General features: G+C 39.9%; 1 protein-coding gene across 7 annotated transcripts in view; it reads right to left on the bottom strand.

Annotated features, from left to right (window-relative positions):
* The window catches only part of EYA4 (EYA transcriptional coactivator and phosphatase 4), a 161,187-nt gene that overhangs the window by 52,353 nt on the left and 91,619 nt on the right, over window positions 1-17,215 (bottom strand). For all 7 annotated transcript variants that reach the window (XM_075498771.1, XM_075498768.1, XM_075498772.1 and 4 more), the window contains 2 exons: window positions 1,460-1,584; window positions 211-279 (listed from right to left, as the gene is read on the bottom strand). In XM_075498771.1, the coding sequence (XP_075354886.1) occupies window positions 211-279; window positions 1,460-1,584 (194 nt within the window). The remainder of the gene's footprint in view (window positions 1-210; window positions 280-1,459; window positions 1,585-17,215) is intronic.

Here is a 17,215-nt window from a genome sequence, read left to right as displayed (position 1 = left end):
ATGGTAAGATAACTATTTATTGCAACTTCCTACCAGCTTTCTGCCTGTAGGAAAGGCCTCTGAGAAGGGATGGGAAAAAAAGAGGGGGGGAAACCCCATGAAAATGTTCAAACAGCATAACAAAAGAACAGAGCAAACCAAGAGAGATGTTACACAGCAGTCACGGAGACACACCACCACACACATGCACTGTACCAGCGTCTCTCATACTTGTTGCAGAAGAGGGAGTACTGCAACTCAGCAACCAGTCTGCAGTATTTAACACAGTCATGTTGTCTCCTGAGAACAGGAATGGTATAACGGTTCATTGTCCCAGTGTCTGTTCATGGTACGTGAATAATCTTCAAGGCAAGTAAGTGTTTTTGCACTTTGAGCCAAGTCTTTAAACTGCACTGTATTGTTTTTATGAGTATTATTTTAACTGGCTTATTTATGCAAGTATAATATAGAGGCATCTAGTTATTAGTGTTCTTTAATGGTATGCTTGAAGTTTTCCCTTCTCTTTATGCCAGAATAAGGGTTCTATTTAAAAATATAAATAGGTTGAACCTTACTAGTTGAGCCCTTCTCTGCAGAGCTCTGTTACCCTCACATGCACATACACTTTTTATTGACATTGACAGATTTTTTTTTTAAATAGGGATAAGTGAATAAAATGCTTTACATTGTGGCCAGAAAGAACAAACTAAAAAAATTTTCTTGGTGCCAACTGTTAAAATAGACAGCAACGTATAAACAAAAAAGAGGGCTGAAACTCTAGCTTGACTCATAGCCATGGTGTCACTCTCATGGACACTAATGGGAACAGGACTCCATCTCAAAATGTGGGACCCTGCCTCCTACAGCTCCAGTTCAGCCATGGCAGAATCTATTATCTGAAAGCATTGGATCATCTGTGTTGTAGCTGCATGGTAGTGCTGTCCCTACAGTAATAGATACAGCAGTAATAACCAGTTACTTTTGAGGAAAAGCTAAAAATCTCATTATGACAAACTTTCATTACCTGCCAAGAAATTGAATTAGCATGTTCATCATGTATAAAATTACCTAAGCCTAATTTTGATGCACTTCTTTTGACAGAGATTTTAAATTAACCTAAATGTGTGTAGCTCAGGGTATAAGAGTAAATTATTACTCAGCAATGAAGTATGACGCAGAAAATGCAATCGATTGCAAGTTACCAACAGGTATAACCAAACCTTTAACACTTTGTTCAAATCAACCATTCCAAGATTTTCCTTGTTTCATCTTTGCACCATTCTGCCTCTTACTTCAGTTGGTGCAAATCAAAAAAGTGCTGTTGGAATTAGTAGATTTACACTGGTATGACTGCCATTTTTTCATAATTCTTGCTGGGTTTATAAATGGGTTTATGCTCATCCTTGAAATTATGTTAAAAAACGCGTATGACTAAAAACTAGCCAAAACTTTCTATGTGCCAGCAGTGTCTTATACTTACCTCCTGTTCCATTTGTTGTAACTGATGTGCTACTGAGATTAGGTTTATCCAGTTTGGAACTACCCGGCGCATCACTGCTTCCAACAAGGTTATGAGGACTGGCTAGATCTTGCATTTCCATAGACCTATTAAAGAAGAAGGTGACAGTATTAAAATGCATTGTGATGCATACTGTCTATAATAATCTGCTTTTTCTATAACAAGTGTTTTACATGGAGAGTTTGTAATGCAGCCGAATTATCAAATCAATACAGGTTCCTTTAAGGTCTTCTTTGCTTTTTACCAAACCCAAGAAAGTAGCTAATAATTTGATGTGTACAGCAACAAGGCCAGTATTTTTCACTTTTTCCTTAGGTATTACGAAGTAAATGACACGGGCTTATGAAACTGCTCAAAGAGCTTGTAAAAGATGTGCATGAGGGAGTGCATGTATATGGATGGACAGATGGAGAGACAAATGGATAAATGCACATATATAGGTATTTCTTAGAAGAAAACAGAGAAAATAAGTGAAAAGTCAGTCATTGCACAAAAAGTCAGAATAGGAATTTCTGCCTCCCATTATCTCTATTCCAACCACCAGCAGTCACTGCATCCACACTAAATGACAGCAATAGACCATATAGGTGAACGAACGGAACTTTCACGTGCATCTGGAAGATTTTTCACCCTTAGAAATGCATATATTCTTACTAGCTCACTTGATATTTTTTTTTTTCTTCTGAGTCATTTCTAGGAAGCTTGTAAAATTTCAAGATTTGAAATGGTGGATTTAGACCGCAATGGATTTCAGCGTCACAGTTATACTGGAGGACTGTGGATGGCTTTCATTCAGTGACAACAGATCTGCCTTTCTCAGACAAAGCAGACAAGGAGCATTTCTTGTTAGACCGGTAATTGCAATCCAATTTGCAGTGTATGCTCGCCTTTTCCTTGCTTCATTTACAAATTAATTACACAGATTTTTTCCCCAAAGAAACATTTTTGCTATGTATAAGCAAAGTTGCCAGCCCATCTGTGACCGGAGAACCATTTACCATATGTATACTACAAAGGCCAACAGAAAGATTGTCTTACATAGCATAAAAGCCCAATTGCATTGTAGAAGACTGAAATGACTAGGAAAAAGATGAACAGTTGGGATAGCTCAGTAAGAAAAACCACTCCTGTATATTGATATTCTGGGCAGGAAGAGCAGTGGCAAATTGTTAAGGCAACACCCAGCATCTTCAGTGTTTATTGCAAGTTTCACTTTGAAATAGTCTATCTTCTGTGCTCCACACATCCTCCTCCGGGGAAAAAAAACCCCAAACAAAACCCCACCATCTTTCCATCAAATATGGGTCTGCTGTCTGAATCTATTTTTTTTTCTCCAAGATAAGGAAAAGAAAAAAACCCCACAGAATGAAATTGTCTCCCATTTTGTGCTCCTAATTCCGTTTATCCCCCGGATGCTTTAGCTTGCCTCTCATTGCATTCATTTAAACCAAGACACAGATTTAGAGCTCTCCTGTCTTAAGTATCTTCCAGGAAATGGAGGAAATACTACATCTCAACTGGGAAAATGCACCAGGGCCTTACCCAAAGGCACATGAAGCAAAGAATCTCATTTACTCCAGTAAATGCTCGAATCAAGCCTGAGATGCACCAGTACTCCCCTGGCAGGGCAGCCTCCCCAGCAGCGGTCTGGATGAGCAGGGGAAAACTGGTATTGCAGGAGGCCATGCATCAGCAGGTAAGAATTTTATAGCCATACTCAAGGAAATGCAAAGGCATAAACCGAGATTTGAACTGCCTTGACCCGGATTTCTTCATCTAATTGTATATACACTTCTACACATCTGTCAGCAGTGCATTATATTTATTGTCTACTGGAAATGTGATCAGTGTTAGGTGAAATAAAATGAACTCAAGTAGTTTACTAGTCCGTCGGTTTTTGTTTAGTAGTTTCTGTACAAGGATAGCAGCTAAAGGTTAAAAAAAGTCTGCGAGTTTCCATCTTGTATGTATTTAAGGGAGCAGGAGAATGCTACACAAAATAAACAATGTGTGTTTCATTGCATATACAGTGTAATACTCCCCACGTGTTCACTTAGCAGTTTAAGTGTCATGATTTCCTGTTCCAGTATGATCAGCCCAGAGATACCTAACAGGCAGTTCTGGCTTCGAAAGTTCATGCGTGCTTTTTTTCTTGTTTAGCATGAAAATTACAATAATTTCTTTTCAGACAGGCATATATCATCACCACAGATGCAAAAGCTTCAGCAATATTTCATAAGCAAAATCATTGCTTTACCTAGCTAGTTTATTTAAGAAGTACCCATCGTAAGCACTTTTCACACTCAAATGAATCAGATTTTCTTAATCAGAAAACCAAGACCACTGATTTTCGTTTGCTTGGCAAAGAATATAAACAATCAGACTTCATAAAAGGAATAGTTTTTCTTCCATACCAGTATGAAACCTTTTGTGCAGAAAAGTATTTTATTCACCTTATATTTGTTTTCTATAGCCAATGGCATCCCAGGCCACAGACATGGCAAGTTAATTAACTAATACTATTTTAAAAGTAGTACGTTTACAAATAGACATTTTCTCTGCATGAGTAAAAGACATCTTGCACTTATTGGTAGTCTATTAAGGATAAAAAGGATATCCAAACCAATAAAAAGTTTCACAAAACCATGTGTATACATTATACTTATCCTGGGTGCTCTATCCTGTGTGAACAAGTAAGGGGATTATTTTAATATCTCCTTATGTAATTTATTTATTCAAGTGCACGTTACCTTCTGTGTAACAGATGTCATTCAATTCACCTTTCTGGATGCATTTAGTTTACCTTTAGCCTAAAAAATTCTCAGGAAGATGTAACAGACCTACTAGAATCTTACAGTTTCAGTGAATGGAGGATTCAGGAAAAATGCTTAAAAAATGGATGAAATAATTCCAACATCTTGAATTCATTTTGTCAAACTAAATGTTTATCAGAGTCCTGCTTTCACTGACTTAATCAGAAGCAGGTTCGGGTTCAGTATGTGTTTTCCTGCACTAAAAAAAGTCAAAAAGAGTGATCTCCGAAGGACCAATTAATACTTCTAAGTTTATGCAGTTATTTATTAAAGACTGTTTTCTAGTAAATGCAGTGTGTTTCAATTTAGACAGAATGAAGTCTATTGTTAAAGCTGCTTAAAAAACTACATCGTACAACTTTATTTTCCATTTTTTTGTTTCTCTGCCAGGCACGTAACTGTTTGAGCTTTACTTTTCCCCCTCTTGCATTGTCTCAGACTACTTTTCAAACTAATTAAGTAAAATGCTAAATTGTATCAAATAATAAATTTTGAGAGGAAACAGATTACTTGGTAAGAAGTTGTTTTAATTTTCTCTTAACTGTTTGTTTGAAGAACGTTAGGGTGATTCCAAGCTCCTGAGCGAAAACCTGAAAACTGGCAAGATGGATTTGCCTTTTATTCTGCTTTGGCTACGCTTTAAGTCTTTGAAAATTGGTATTTGCACATGCTTAGTGGATCGTTTTAGAGGCTTACTGGAAAAGCCTCTAAAACATCCCATTTGCACAGAACAGCCTCCCAGATCCCCATAGGCTTCAACTCCAACCTGGACGCGGACAACCCCAACAAATTGAAGCAGGTTTGTATCAAAAAGATGGCTGTGCGTGAATCCTGGGCCTTCCTCATTTTGTTCCCTGGCTCCAAGTGACATCTTTTCAAAGGCCAGCCTACGTTCAGAAACAGGTTATGGAACAGCATCCACGGAGAGAAATCCACCCCCCCCCCCCCCGTCTTTACAGCGGCAGCCCAAGAGAACTTGTGATGCATCCCAGACCACTGGAGTGCACAGCCCAGCATCATAACCCAACCTTGCATAGAAAGGTTTCAGTATGGCTAATTTTGGATGCCCAGTTTGACAACTGCATCACTGTATTTTTGTATAGCTTTCATTTGTATTATTTTAAAGGTAGAAAGTCCAAGCCTTGCTTCTAGGGTTGTGTTTTTAAAATTCCTGTATTTTTTCCCTCTCATTATGATCACATATCCATTTGTGCGCTGCTTTTCTTCAGCAGAATTAAAATCTATTTCCAGAAAATCTGAATTGTTATAACTCTGTTATCTATTTGCATTTCCAATTACAATACTATGAACGTGGACTAAGACCTGGTCCTTCCACAACTCAAAACTCCATTGATTATTAATGAATTCTACAAGTAGATCATATTCAGATAATTTTCTTCTTTAAAGAGATCATGTTTTAAAATGTAAACTTTTTGCTACATAATCTACTTTTACTGTATTTCAAACTTTTTTACTAACAAGTTTGAAAATATGAAATCATTCATTGAAGATTTATAGAAGAATAAATATTCTTTAAATCCTAGTCTAGAAAGAACATTTTACAAATACTAATTCCTCACTGTGCAGCATTTGCAGCAAATCCCAAACAAAAGAGAACTGAAAGAAGGATTAGCTGAAGGCTATTTACAATTGAGTAATTTAATTTAGTTTATAAATTAATCAGAACAAGATTCTTTACAAGTATTTAAAAGGATTTTTCTTTTTAAAATTCTTTAAAAGGAAATTCTCTACATAATTTTCTTTAGCAGAATCTTTACTAAACTTCACTGTGGCAAAAATCCACATTATCTGGGGGGTGGTTTTGGTTAGTTTTCCCCTGCTTTTCTTACATGCCTCTTGTTGTAACCCCAGTTCTTACATATCCCAAACTTTCTCACAGAAACCTGGAGCCTTGTCCAATTAAGATGTCAGCTACCTTGGAGCTTCTGAAATTAAACAAACAGGGAATTTCCCTTTATTTCAAATTAACTTTTAGAGCAATATGAAAGTTGGGTAACAGATCTGTTCACACTCAGCTAAAGCTGTTTCCTACTGCTGTCAGCTCAGCGCTCTGAGCGACTACACAGTTCTGAAGAAAAGTGGGGTGGGTTTTTTTTCCATTTCCCACAGAAATTTTTTGTAGCCAGATCTTTCAGCCGTGTTCTGGACATGACTATTGAACCCACCTCTCTTCCGTATGCAGTCTGAACTAGCTCATACAAGCCTTTCACTCCCACGAAAAAATTAGAATGGATGCACATACACAAATGTCATTAGTCCAATAAAATCTACATAAAATCTGCAACAAAGTTTAAAACAATCAATAACAATAGATGCACCATATTTATAGAGGTTTTTCTTTTTTTTTTTTAGAAAACTGTATTTTATATGTTACATACACAGTTAGGCCAGGGATTTTTCATGTTTACTTGCACCTACACAAACTGTAAATAAGGCAATTAAAAAGAAGTTACACCAACCCTTTAACAGTCCTCAAAGACCACAGTGGGCGGTAAGAAAGAAGGTGGAGAGAGAGAGAGAGATTGTGGATGATGGACAGGTATCAAGGGAATACACACACGCATACAAATACATGTACACTAACCCACAGCTACATGCAAACTTTTAATAATTCTTTGGTGCTAAATAGCCACACACGCATGTGTATAAGTGTATAAATACACATTAAAAAACTTTCCAACATCTTTCCACCAATGACAAATAGTGTAACACAACATGCAGCCTAAGAACACTCCTCAAATGAGTAACGTTTCCAATCATTACACTAATCCTAAAATACAGGTTAATAATGTTTTCTTTTTCAGGTGCTTTTACGCTGTGTATGGCAGCCTTTGTCATTTTTTTGCTGCTGTAAAAGGTGGAAGAAACAGCGAAACCAATGAGATAAATTTGCTTCATTGAGATGACTGCCTCTCTTGTTTTCCCAGGCTCATCAACCCCTGCTGTGTATCTTCTCAAGCTTAATAGATGGTCAAAATAGCAAATCTTTTGCTATTCTAGGCACAATCTCACAAAAGCATGCCCCTCCATCATGCAGATTCTGGGAGCCTGCCAGAGAGTTAAAAACAAATAATACTGCTGGACACTAGCAAGACCTCCTTTCCGCTCTCCTTGAGGCCTCATTTCTTAACTTGTAAAGTGATCTGATACAGTGCTAAGAAGCAGTAAAAAATGTCATGTTATAGGGATAAAACCAGCAAATGCTCTTCAGAGTTTTATTTTATTACTTTTTTTTTTAACAATATAGAAAACAAGTGCTAAACTTTTTGCAACCACCTATGAGAAGGTGGATTCTAGCTACATAATTTCTATTTCGCATAGTTTTGTAGGTAGGGTGTCAACTTTCATTAAAAAAGCAAGAGAAAGAAGCAAAACTAATGCCACATTGATATTCCAAAAAAATACTTCTCCTCTGTCTATGTACAACCAACGTCAGACAGAGGATATCACAGGGAGGAAACCTTAGTGAAACGAAGAACTGCAACATTAGAGATTTCTGCCATGTTTATAAATACCAGGGTTGATAAACAGTAAAAATATCATGAAGTTCACCTTTGTAGAACTGTACAGTAAGGACTGCGGTAGACTCCTTATGAAGATGGATGATTAATTACAAGCCTGAATATCATCATGCAGCTTCCCGGTGCATGAGTTCAAGCTCACAGGGAATAGCCTCTACCCAGGGACTGCAATAACTGCACTGTGGAGAGGATCCTTCCAGCACAAAGCAACAATAATTTGAGGAAAACTGAAAACTGCCTGCTTTTGTTTAATAGCTTTTTAGAGCTCACCAATACTGCTTGTCTTGCAGAGGACGGGACTCCTTAGGCGATCCTTTGGGACATAAAGTGGCACTGGTTGTGATTGTATCTCAGTTTTGCTTTCATGCCTATTGTCTTTCTCTTGGCTATTCAAGCTCTAATTCCAGGAGAAAAAACCCTCATGCAGACGGTATTACTTTACAGGAGCTGTCTGACAGGCAGCCAGCGTCAGTGCTCGGGATGCACTTGGCGCAGAGGGCTTGGCCGAGAACGTGGGCAAGCAGGTTCGGTGACAAAGGCCAGCATTGCAGCGTGCCTCCTTATGCCATTCACAGCTAGAGAAAAAGGATGTTTCTTTTAACAGCACTGCAAGCTTCTTCCCCAACCCCGCTTTTCCCACTTCCTCAGTTAAACTTTTGCTGTCACCCTCTCTCTTTGACCCTGTGCCACCTTGAGATTCTTTGTGCTCCTGACAACTAGATGTCAAGATATTTTTTGACTTCATTAAATCTATGCTTCTCTCTTTTCTCACCACATAAGCAAACACCAAAGGCCATAGCTTCTGTTAATCTAGCATACAACTATTGCTATAGTAATAAGCAGATCTTGCTTTCCTGAAAGGGATGTATGGCTTTCTTTTTTGTGGGTCTAGTGAGAAAGTATGACTAAATACTGTGAAAAATAATTGCTTACAAATTCAAGTTTATTTTTGTTGGAAAAGAAAAACTGACATTTTCTTTTCCTGCCTGAGGAATAAAATGAAGGTGAAAAGGTTAGGTTTGCTCTGGTGATGACTAAACACAGCAATAAATTTAGAAGGCTTGGATTGTCGTGCTGTATAATTGCTGAAAACTATTATTTGCTTAAAAGTCAGTAACTGTACGGTTTCCCTCGTTTCCGATTGACTGAGACATTTTATTTCATTTTAATGTCATTTAATGTGGTTTCCAGAAAACCACAGAAAACTGTCTATTCTAGTGCAGTTCAGTTGGCCACAAATTCACATTAAGTTATTTTCTCACTGCGTTCTGACTTTTATTGGGAATGAATGTCATTTCCCTGACACAATTGAAAGACAATGTAAAATTGATTTGGATTTCCACACTTGTGGATAAAACATAGAATAATTTCTAGGAACCATTTCTGTATTCTCCTGTTGGACGTGTAGTCCATTTGTCCAAAGCCAACAAGTATTAAAATGAATAGATAAAAATCAAGACAAGTCAGGGGTGGGGTGGGGGGAACTTATTAAATTATTACCTCAACATAAACTTCCAGCTCACCCTCTCTACGCTCAGGAGATTTCTTCAGTTACAAAACACAGGTCTACACTAGCGAAACGGGCAGGCTGTCACTGAAAAGGTAGATAACGGGAAGCCTTTTTTTCTGTATGGCTCCCCTTCCACCTCATCTCCCCACCTCCCCACCCTGCAGTTTGGGACTGGTTTGATTTGACGAAGGCAAATGATGGTTTTATATAGGAAACTATTATATTCTGATGTAATAAACTGATGCACACAGAAAAAACAAAGCTACGCAAAGCGATACCTCTGGCCAGCTGGATCCCAGCCTTTGAGATCTCTGTGCTATCCGAATGTGACAGCCATAGGCTTGATGTGATACAATTTTAGCTCAGCGTCTATGCTCCAGGCACTGCAGGAAGTATCTGGAAAGAGGTAATGTGGTGTCTGAACAGGTATTTCCCGTCTTCTCGAATTAAAAGGCAGCTGGTTGGAGAAAACCACTCCAGGAGCCAAACAAAAAACATCTAAACTAATAAGTGGTGAGGACTAGCGACTGACGGAATAGCAGAGAGCATGGTAGGAGCTCAGTTTTCTTAGTCCACGTAGAGGCTGGCCCATCCTGAACCTGGGCTGTACCGGAGCGTGCCTGAGTGCCAGCTGGCACGCACCAAACCCATGCCTAGCACAGCCCCAAGGGCAGCCGTGATCCCAGGGCACAGCTCGGGCTCAGGCAGGGGCACGTTTCACACGCTGCCACGGGCTCGGCCACGCGGCCCGCAGTCCGCAGGCTGCGCTACGCGGTTCCTAGTCCCGGTGTGAACAGAAAATACGTAAAGGTACACAGGAGGTTAAACTCATGTTTAACCTGCTACTTAAAAAAAAGGTGACTGAAGTAGGTTTTGAAGTCATTATGTGAGCATTTAAATAAATCAAAAGTGATAATGACACTGCGGTTCCACGGGGAGCTGTCAAGTATCCAGCTTACACGAAATACAGACTACCGGTTTACAGATACGTAAGATCTAAATGCAAGTCTTGGGATCACAGGGCCACATTTTCCAAGAGCAGCTCACCCAACAGCTCCCATTTCCACTTCTGATCACTTCCAGATGTGATCGGCACTTGCAGATTATGTGGTTCTTACAACATGATGAGCTGTGTCATAAACAAATAACAAACACTTCCGTGGAGATGGCTGAAACGCAAACAGCAAGCCTGTGGCCTTCCCTCCTACGCCACAACTTCTGCAGAACAACTGTTCAGAGTGCCATCTGAAAAATCTGCTGGGAATTTCAGAGTCCTTTCTGCATCTCTGACAGGTGACCTGGTTGGAGGTAAGGAACAGGTAACAAACCCAATGACTGGAGAATCTCCCTAAGTCTTTCTTTCATGCTTTTAAGTCTAATTTGAGCAACAAAGACTATTTCTTATATATACAGAGGAACGTGGAGATGATCAGCTCTGCCAATTACTAGCCTGTTGCTAATCTGTCCTTTGTAAGACATAGCCTTCGAAGCCACACTGTTTACTGCACAGCATTTCCGAACGTCTCGGGGAAAACACAAGGCTGTGTTCCTCATGGCATGACAGTCTGATTTTAAGTGGAATGACGAAAGGAGTTTTGAAAGGGCTGTTTGAAGCCCTGATTTCCTATGGACAGTGTGTATGGGGGGGCTCTAGCACCTTTGCCCTTTAAAAAGAGGACATGCCCTCTTCCAAACCACACGTTAACAGCAGACTGAGATAGAAAGAAGCGTCAAAGCATGGATGGTCCTCCAAATCCCTGGTACTCACCCACACACGAGAAAGAGCAATTTCTAGGGATAACTTCATTGCTATGTTATCTTCCAACTACCTTTTTCAGAGAGAAAATGATATAATTCCTCATACCCTTTCCTAGGGTGCTGGAGACCTGCTTTTGCAATGGGGTAGCTCTTCCATTTAGATCTGATGAACTTCTCAAGTACCCTTCATTCTGGGCTTGTCTGTGCAGTAGCTGGAGGTACACTTTCAGCAAGGGGGAACGTACTTCATTCCCTTGACCTGCCGCACAAACACCACCACCACCAGTGGAGATGGGACAGCTGGGGTACGTGGGTCCAGATATTGGTGCCTGATCCATGTCTGCATTTATTAATTGCAATATAGTAATAACATTATTAATTGCAATATAACAATGTCAACTTTATTCATGTAAGACAATATTTAAGCAAACTGAAAATTGGGAAATCAAGGATGAAAGGCTGGGAATTTTGCGGTTGGCTTCAGTGGAGCCTGGACTGCGTGATGTAAGTATGAATTCACACTTCCGTAACAAGAGAGCAGAGGGTGGGTTGTGTCTGACTTACCCTGAATTGAAATGTCTGTTAAATTTCAAACTAGTTATTGAAACGTGGTTCTTCTTCATCAGGGATCGCCCAAGGGAAAAGAAGCTCTTTCAGGTGTGCTGTATTAGAGGGATCATACCTCATTTCAATGTAATTTCTTTAGCCACCAGTACAGGGGCCTGCAAGAACTTCATCCATCTCCAGAAAGAATGAGTTATGATGACAGACCGGGCAGAATACAGGAGTTACCAAAAACTTGTAGTTTTCATGCTCCATTCAAACTTCACGTTTTAATGCAAGCATTCTGAATCTTCTCTAGGGTTTTTTTTGTAAATATAAAATACAGAGAGCTATTGGCAAGCAGTCTTAACATGGGAAACATTAACGCATCTCACTTTTAACAGTGAAGTTCCCCTTAAAAGTTAAACCTGATCTTTACCTTGGCTCCCAAGACAAATATTCTGTAGTTTACCTCATGTGGAGCACATTATGTTTGGCTCCAAAACAGTTTGTGTCAAAAGCAATTATTTCTGTTCTCTAATCGCAGTCACAACAACGAGCTAGGTTTAGAATATAAAATAAATATATGCAACTTTCTGACTGTCTGATGCTTTAACTGCTTCAGCATCTGATTGTTCCTGGTAAGTAATAAGGTGTAGCTGGGCATAACCATCCTGGATGGCAAGGGACGTTAGGTATGTCGCACACATCCCTTTTTGTTTTCTCCGGGAGACCTTATTCCCTGTACACCTGAAAGAACAGGGAGATTATTGCATTGACTTTTAACAAGCAAGTACATTCAAAACAATTTCTGTTATTCTGAGCAAGAGAGAGAATGATGCCCTGATAAATGTACTCATGCTGGCCGACCTTTACAATTGATATCAAATGATTACATTTCATTTTGCTTCGCTGTTTGATTTCCCCAAGTCATTTTATAATTTGAGACTTAAAGCATGCACACAGTTTTTATGTGCCTTTTTAATTTGGGGTGAAGTAGGTGATTTTTCTAAGAGCCAATAAATATGTGTCGCTGAGGGCTCTAGGGCACAATCCCCCCCGAATTATCCCCTTGAGCCACCAGAAGGGGCAGGTACCAGCTGCAAATCTGTAACACCTCCGGTTCCAGCTCCGCCTGCACGCCGACCGCCCAGCCACGGCGGGGATGCCTGCCTGCCCAGGCAGAGCCCCGGGAGCGGGGCACGGGCAGAGCCCCGGCTCCAGCCCCTCGCTGCCCCGCACACACACGGCAGCGCTGGAAACCAGCCTCTCTGCTGGAAACCGTCCTTCACAGCTCCCTCTGCGAAAAGCCCGGCTTACACCAAACAGGTTGACCTCGTTACGACTTCTGACAGACTGCCTAGCCTTTAAAAATCATTAAATATCCACTTCTGTCAAAGTCCTGAGGCAAAAGCATGGCAGGAGGAAACAAACCCTAAGGCGTTGTTGGGTTTTAAGTTCACGCACACCTGTATCGCAGACTTAGGACTGTAACTTTACTGCATTTAGCACAGGTTCCCCAGTGCTTAAGAACCTGGTTTGCGAGACAGGGCACTAAGGTAGGAGATGTCAATAATAACATGATTGCTTTTTACAAGTCAATTATTTTTGTTTCTCAGCATATTTTAAAATATTACTGTTGTGAAACATGGTACAATAATGAAATGCTAAGGGGGATGAATACCCTTCTCTAGTACTATTTTGAGAAAGCCATGAAAAGCACTGCATCTTTGAGAGCACAGGGGTTTTTTTCTGTTTAATTTAATCTACATAATTAGAAGGAAAATAAGACATAAGCCTGAAATAACACAGGAATAAAACATGATCTTATGTCTAGTCACCTGCCAATTACTTCTACACTGAAAAGCAAATAAAATCCCCAAAACCCTTAAAAATGAAAGTGACAGGGATTCAATTGTAAATTGAAACAGAACTAAAATGAAATTCACCAAACAGGATGTTCTCCCTCTCTGCCCTCTTCTGCGCTCGCGCCACACAATAAATAATTCTGCTAAAACGTCGATCCGTGGAATTGCTTTATTTATTTGGGCACTCCGTATGCCTTTCTCCATAGATCTGCCAAACATACCTTTCCCCAGACTTGTTGCTTCAGTCCTGGGCCTCTCTTAAATGGCAGACAAGAATCCCCTATGAATTAGATCGAGACCATCATACTCATTTTCACATTTAAACAAATCCAGATTTGAACTTTGGTTTTCAGAGGTGGACAGCTAGTGGAAGGCAAGTATATTTCATGCTTCAAGGGGAGGTAAAGTTACCTCTGCTCTACAAATGACATAAAGTAATTCCCAAAGAAATTTGACAATAATACAGACTCAGATCACAGTAAATTATATCACTTGGCAGCTAAACTGGAGAACTAAGTCCAGAATTGCCAACAAAACTCAAGAGACACGTTTGGATATATGGAAAGCTTTGCGATTTCTAACAGAAAGGAGCCTGCACAGGCATCTTATGAGACCCATAAAGAACCTTATCAGCTGGAAAGGAGTGTGTAAATTCTGAGGATCAGATGAAAGTTTTTTGCCTTTTTTTTTTCCTTTAAATAAAAGCATTCGAAAGGAGAAGATAGAACAGACAGACCATCTGCAATGTAACCACATAAAAGACCCCTGGGCAAATCCAAACCCATTAGCAGAAGTGCTTGACAAATCTGCCAAAGAGCCAGATGCTGCTTATGGAGGAGTCTCTTTCCCTACTTGTCATCTGGATCCTCTGACTTCTGTTCCCAGAGGAGGACAACCATGACTGGTGCTCAGACTAAGCTGTGTGTGGAGAGAGCTGAACCACAGAATCACTCTCTGATAAGGCTACCTTAACATAAAGAGAGGAGACCAAGTCTGAAATATTAAAAATAAAACAGTTTTAACACACGTGTGTGTAACGTGTGGAAGATGCAGATGTTAGACAACAGAAAGCAAACTTGCAATTAGTTTATTTGCATGTGGTCTCTTTTTATATGGATTTTTTTTGTTCATTCTATTCTTGTTTCCTACTTTTTTTTTTTTAATGACTGATCAGGATTAGTAGGATGGCAAAGAGGTGATTTTCGGCATGTTAAGTACTAGCACAGCATACTAACTGCATGGTGTTAGTTAAATGCTCACCGAGTACATAGACTGATGGTATTTAAAATGTGTCAGAACAGGTTGTGAAATATCTAGCCAAGAACTTACACTTAAAAATATTTGAGGAAAAAAGTGGTTCATTTAAAAAGTAACCTGTATCAATCTCAGAATAGGGGATTTGGATCTAAATGGCCAATTTTTTTAATGTCTGCATTCTTCTAGGACTCTATTCAACTGGATTTGAAGTGCAAAGTAGGTGGAACCAAATACTTTTACTATTCAGACTCACCAATGGTAAAATATATTTGGAGTATCCAAGAGGTCAAAGAAGCTGGAACAGAGTCTGAATTAGTTCTCCTGTGTACTGCTGTAATGTGATATGACAGAGCAAAAAATAGACCGAGGGAGAAAGAAACAGAGCTCCTTCTCATTGTGATTGTATGTGCTGCACTTGAAGAACCAACACTGTCATTTTATGGCTCAAAATCCAGTTCAATTTTAGGATAAGGCTCTAAGAAACTATTAGATTAAGCAAAAGTACTTGCAGGTATAATCTTAGGTTATCTTCTTTCACTCAAAAATAGTATTTACCCAATATCCCAAGAATATCCCAAGGCATTCCTGAAGGTTCAAAAATGTTAAATTCTGATTACTACATTATTTAATACAGAAATACATGCACTCCTTTTCCCTCTCTGAAATCTAAGAAGACTAGGTATACCAAAAAGTACTACGACTTAGCAGATCAACAGATTCAGTAAAAACTACTCAAAATGTGGGGGTGGGTAGGGAGGAAGAACAGAGAGGGAGAGGGAAGCGTAACAAATGCTCGCTCTGAGAGTCAATGCTCATCTTTTAAGGGCCAATCACTCGGACCTTGCCCACCCGCTTTGCAGAGCAGCAATATACTCACTTTACACAGAAATTAATTTCAGCCCGGGCGGTGACTGCCAGACCGACACCTTGGAACTGCCGGCAATCCAAGGGCACTTCGCAGCGAGCTAATGAATGCTGGCTGGTCTATAATGCAGCGTGAAGAACACACATGAAAGTGAACTTAAATACCCCCTATCTGTGCAACTGGTTGTAGCTCCGGCTGTATGTTGGGCTACCAGTGCCCACACCACGATGTGACAGAAGCAAGCTGTGTCGCAGGCAGCGGGGAGGGCGCTGGCCGCTCACCTGCGCTGGTATCTGATCCGTCCAAAAAAGATGAGTAACGACCAGGAGCACGCTAAACCCCTGGGATGGCTTCGGTCCTGCTCCCTCCATACACCTGCAGCTCCAGCTAGAGAAAGTGGATGGGGGAGAATGACAATAGCCTTGCAAATGGACTCAAAATTGCATTTAACTGCTGCCATCAGCATAGATGTTACATTGTGCCACCTGTTCATCCAGTAGTAAAGGCAGTAGAACACATATTGTAATAATTTCTGCCTGGTGTAAAATAGCTGCTGTAGTTGCCCAAGTTATGCTATGCAACAGCACCCACGTATAAAAGGGATGATAAAGGGGATGGGAGATACCATGGAAGAACTGCATGGTGCACTGCTGTACCTGTCCTGATAAGAAGTTGTTCTGAAATGATGACTACTGGATTACTTTGATTATTTCAATGTGCTTTCAAGAATCTTTGATTATAATATTCATGTTAAATTGTCTGTGTATATTTTTGTCTATAGGTTGCCATTCCTGGTTGAAAGTTATTACTATGAGCAAGTTGGTTTTAGTGTGCTGCTTCTATATGAAATTTTGGAAATTTTTGTTGCCTTCTTTTCAGTTCTTCAGTAGTCCCTTTTCGGTTTTTAGTTGGTGGGGGTTTTCTTGGTTCTTAATTGCCATTAATACTTAGTTATTGACAAGCTCCAGAGCTTCATTTTTGCCAGCTTTTCCCAGACCTTATAAAGAGCACTAACATGCATTTAGGTTGAAGGGCACTCACCATCCCATTGACTATGACGGCAGAATACAGGTAACAGTAGTTCAGCATGTGTGAGGGTTATTTCATGGCTGGGGTCTGGTAAATAACTTGCACTCGAGCAGGCTCAAAAATCACAAGGCACTTCAGAAGTCACAATTATGTCAAAACTATTAATTATACAAATATATGGGGTGGTTCTAGTCCTTCTCACAATTAACCACAAACATTCAGACAAAAAAAATTCCTTTCTCTGAAGAAGGGCATATGGAAGAAAGAATGAGAAGAGTTTAAAACAGATGTGGACACAGCAATATCCTGGGAGTCACCACCATTGTTCATATAACAGCAGTGTGTAAGCTAGGAATTACTCAAGATGATGGAAAATTTTCTCACAGATCAGTCCGGGATAGCAAAACGGACTAGATTTACGTGTGCTGGTTACAGGATACTCTGGTTCAAATCCCCACTCCAAGAAATATGTAATACTTGTACCAAGTGGAATGGCTTTCATAACAGGCCAATGTTTAGGACATTTACTTAA

The sequence above is a fragment of the Mycteria americana genome, chromosome 3, assembly GCF_035582795.1.
Source record: "Mycteria americana isolate JAX WOST 10 ecotype Jacksonville Zoo and Gardens chromosome 3, USCA_MyAme_1.0, whole genome shotgun sequence".
Taxonomy (NCBI): domain Eukaryota; kingdom Metazoa; phylum Chordata; class Aves; order Ciconiiformes; family Ciconiidae; genus Mycteria; species Mycteria americana.
This window is presented reverse-complemented; position numbering and strand designations above follow the sequence as displayed.